General features: G+C 62.6%; 1 protein-coding gene across 1 annotated transcript; it reads right to left on the bottom strand.

The window, feature by feature from the left end:
- Positions 1 to 6: 6 nt before the first annotated feature.
- On the bottom strand, positions 7 to 3,667 carry LOC130601415 (retinol dehydrogenase 8-like; the record flags this gene model as incomplete). The annotated part of the gene is made up of 3 exons (XM_057413487.1): positions 7 to 231; positions 2,770 to 2,953; positions 3,574 to 3,667. Coding segments are annotated over 3 exons (503 nt in total), but the record flags the coding sequence as incomplete, so codon positions are not given.
- Positions 3,668 to 3,918: the final 251 nt, after the last annotated feature.

The raw sequence follows: 3,918 nt of genomic DNA, 5'->3' as shown, positions 1-3,918 counted from the left end.
AAGGGCTCAGAGGGGGCGGACGCGGCGGCGGGCGCAGCCGCAGGTGAGGCAGCGCAGGGCTGCGGTGCTGAGCCGCAGGAGGCCGCCGTGGCGGAAGAGCAGGCGGTGCAGGGCGCGCACCGAGAGCTCCCCGGACGGGTCCGCGTACTTGAGCGCCAGCACCGGCGTGTACAGAGCGTTGGTCTGCGTGCGGAACGGGGGCGGCCGCGCCGACAGCACCGCCACGATGGCCTGCGGGGAATGGGTGCGGTGGGTGCGGTGGATGCGGTGGATGCAATGGGTGCGGTGGATGCAGTGGGTGTGATGGGTGCGATGGATGCAGTGGGTGTGATGGGTGCGGTGGATGCGGTGGGTGCGGTGGATGCGGTGGATGCGGTGGATGCGGTGGGTGCGGTGGAGGCGGTGGGTGCGATGGGTGCCATGGATGCCATGGATGCGGTGTGCGGTGGATGCGGTGTGCGGTGGATGCGGTGGGTGCAGTGGGTGCCATGGATGCGGTGGGTGCAGTGGGTGCGATGGGTGCAGTGGATGCGGTGGTTGGGATGGGTGCGATGGATGCAGTGGGTGCAGTGGATGCGGTGGTTGTGATGGGTGCGATGGATGCGGTGGGTGCGGTGGATGCGGTGGTTGTGATGGGTGCGATGGATGCGGTGGGTGCAGTGGATGCGGTGGGTGTGATGGGTGCGATGGATGCGATGGGTGCGGTGGATGCGGTGGTTGTGATGGGTGCGGTGGATGCGGTAGGTGCGGTGGGTGCGGTGGGTGCGATGGGTGCCATGGATGCGGTGTGCGGTGGATGCGGTGGGTGCGGTGGGTGCAATGGATGCGATGGGTGCAGTGGGTGCAGTGGGTGTGATGGATTCAGTGAACGTGATGGGTGCGGTGGATGCGATGGATGCGATTTATGTGGTGGATGCGATGGATGCGGTGGGTGCAGTGGGTGTGATGGATTTGGTGAACGTGATGGGTGTGGTGGATGCGATGGATGCGTTGGATGCGGTAGATGCGGTGGGTGCGGTGGGTGCAATGGATGTGGTGGATGCGATGGATGCGTGGATGCGGTGGGTGCAGTGGGTGTGATGGATGCGGTGGATGTGATGGATGCGGTGGATGTGGTGGATGTGGTGGATGCGGTGGATGTGGTGGATGCGATGGGTGCGGTGGGTGCGGTGGACGCGATGGATGCGGTGGATTCGGTGGGTGCAATGGATGCGGTGGGTGCGGTGGATGCAGTGGATGTGATGGGTGTGGTGGGTGCAGTGGGTGTGATGGATGCAGTGGATGCGATGGATGCAATGGGTGTGGTGGATGCAATGGATGCGGTGGGTGCGATGGATGCGGTGGGTGCGATGGATGCAATGGGTGCGATGGATGCGGTGGGTGCGGTGAATGCAATGGATGCGGTGGGTGCGATGGATGCGGTGGGTGCGATGGATGCAATGGGTGCGATGGATGCGGTGGGTGCGGTGAATGCAATGGATGCGGTGGGTGCAATGGGTGCGGTGGGTTCAATGGATGCAATGGGTGCGGTGGATGCAATGGATGCGGTGGGTGCAATGGATGCAATGGGTGCAGTGGATGCAATGGATGCGGTGGGTGCGATGGGTGCCATGGGAGATGCCCAGGGGAGCCACAGAGAAAGATGGACCCACTGATCCATGGGGCACCGCGTGGGTGCTCAGCCATTGGCCTCAATGGAAGGACATGGAGCAAAGGAGGCCACAAGGGATGGATGCACCTGGATGATTCCCAAGGGGAACCAAGCAGGGATCCTGCCCCTCTGCTCTGATCCCACATGGATGCTGCATCCGTTGCCCTCAGTGGAAGGACATGGAGCAAAGGAGGACACAAGGGATGGATGCACCTGGATGATTCCCAAGGGGAACCAAGCAGGGATCCTGCCCCTCTGCTCTGATCCCACATGGATGCTGCATCCGTTGCCCTCAGTGGAAGGACATGGAGCAAAGGAGGACACAAGGGATGGATGCACCTGGATGATTCCCAAGGGGAACCAAGCAGGGATCCTGCCCCTCTGCTCTGATCCCACATGGATGCTGCATCCGTTGCCCTCAGTGGAAGGACATGGAGCAAAGGAGGCCACAAGGGATGGATGCACCTGGATGATTCCCAAGGGGAACCAAGCAGGGATCCTGCCCCTCTGCTCTGATCCCACATGGATGCTGCATCCGTTGCCCTCAATGGAAGGACATGGAGCAAAGGAGGCCACAAGGGATGGATGCACCTGGATGATTCCCAAGGGGAACCAAGCAGGGATCCTGCCCCTCTGCTCTGATCCCACTTGGATGCTGCATCCGTTGCCCTCAATGGAAGGACATGGAGCAAAGGAGGCCACAAGGGATGGATCCACCTGGATGATTCCCAAGGGGAACCAAGCAGGGATCCTGCCCCTCTGCTCTGATCCCACTTGGATGCTGCATCCGTTGCCCTCAGTGGAAGGACATGGAGCAAAGGAGGCCCCAGGGGTGATCGGAGATGGAGAGGAGAAGCTCCTGGGACACCTCCGAGCAGCTCCCGGTGCCCAATGGGGGTACCGGGACGTGGAGGGGGATCCCAAGCAGTGATGGGACAAGGGGAGATGGGTTCCCACTGGAACCCGTCCCTTCCGGATGGGGATAAGGAAGCTCTTCCCTTTGGGACCCTGGGATAGGATGAAGGGAGCGGGTTTGGATGCCCCATCCCAAGGAGCGCGGGGTTCCCATGGCAACCAGATGCTGATGCTCAGGATCGTTCCCGTTCCCAGCCCCACACCTCGGCCACGGCTCCGGGGCTCTGGCCCAGCGTGTGGAAGATCTCCCGGGAAGCCGGGATGTAAACGTCCCGGAAGTATCCCAAGGTGGCCGCATCCGTCCCGGGATACTCGGAGCGAGAAACCTCCTCCAGCAGCTTCAGCTCGAAGTCCGTGCACACCGGGCCAGGCTCCACCATGGACACACTGGGATGGGATGGGATGGGATGGGGATGGAGATGAGATGGGGATGGGATGGGGATGGGTTAGGGTTGGGATGGGGATTGGATGGGGTGGGATGGGGTGGGGATGGGGTGGGGATGGAGTGGGATGGGATGGGGTGGGGATGGGATGGGAATGGGATGGGAATGGGATGGGATGGGATGGGATGGGATGGGGTGGGGATGGGGATGGGATGGGGATGGGTTAGGGTAGGGATGGGGATTGGATGGGGTGGGATGGGGTGGGGATGGGGTGGGATGGGAATGGGATGGGATGGGATGTGGGGATGGGATGGGATGGGAATGGGATGGGATGGGGTGGGGATGGTGATGGGGTGGGATGAGATGGGGGTGGGATGGGATGGGAATGGGATGGGATGGGGATGGGGTGGGATGGGATGGGGATGGGATGGGGATGAGATGGGGATGGGATGGGGATGGGGATGGGATGGGGATGGGGTGGGGATGGGGATACGATAGGGTGGGGATGGGGATGGGGTGGTGATGAGGTGGGGTGGGGATGGGATGGGGATGGGGGGCAGGGCTGTGCTATGGGGCCAGGACCATTACTGGGCCTTGGGGGGGGGTGCCCCCCCGTGCACTCACTACACATTGAACTGCAGCAGCTGCACGGCCAGGCTCTCGCAGAACCCCTCCACGGCGAACTTGGAGGCGGCGTAGACGTCGTTGAACACCACCCCTGGGCAGGTGAAAGGTGCTGAGCTCAATGGGCCCCCCCTTGGGTGCTGAGCTCAATGGGACCCCCCTTGGGTGCTGAGCTCAATGGGACCCCCCTTGGTTGGGTGCTGAGCTCAATGGGACCCCCCATTGGGTGCTGATCTCCATGCCCCCCCCCCCATTGGGTGCTGAGCTCAATAGGCCCCCCGTTGGGTGCTGAGCTCAATGGGACCCCCCTTGGGTGCTGAGCTCAATGGGACCCCCATTAGGTGC

This window comes from Pezoporus wallicus, unplaced genomic scaffold, assembly GCF_028554395.1.
Source record: "Pezoporus wallicus isolate ANWC-B61680 ecotype Strahan unplaced genomic scaffold, APGP_CSIRO_Pwel_v1 contig_14793, whole genome shotgun sequence".
Classification (NCBI taxonomy): Eukaryota; Metazoa; Chordata; class Aves; order Psittaciformes; family Psittacidae; genus Pezoporus; species Pezoporus wallicus.
Note: the sequence above shows the minus strand (reverse complement) of the source record. Positions and strands in the feature narration are given on the sequence as shown.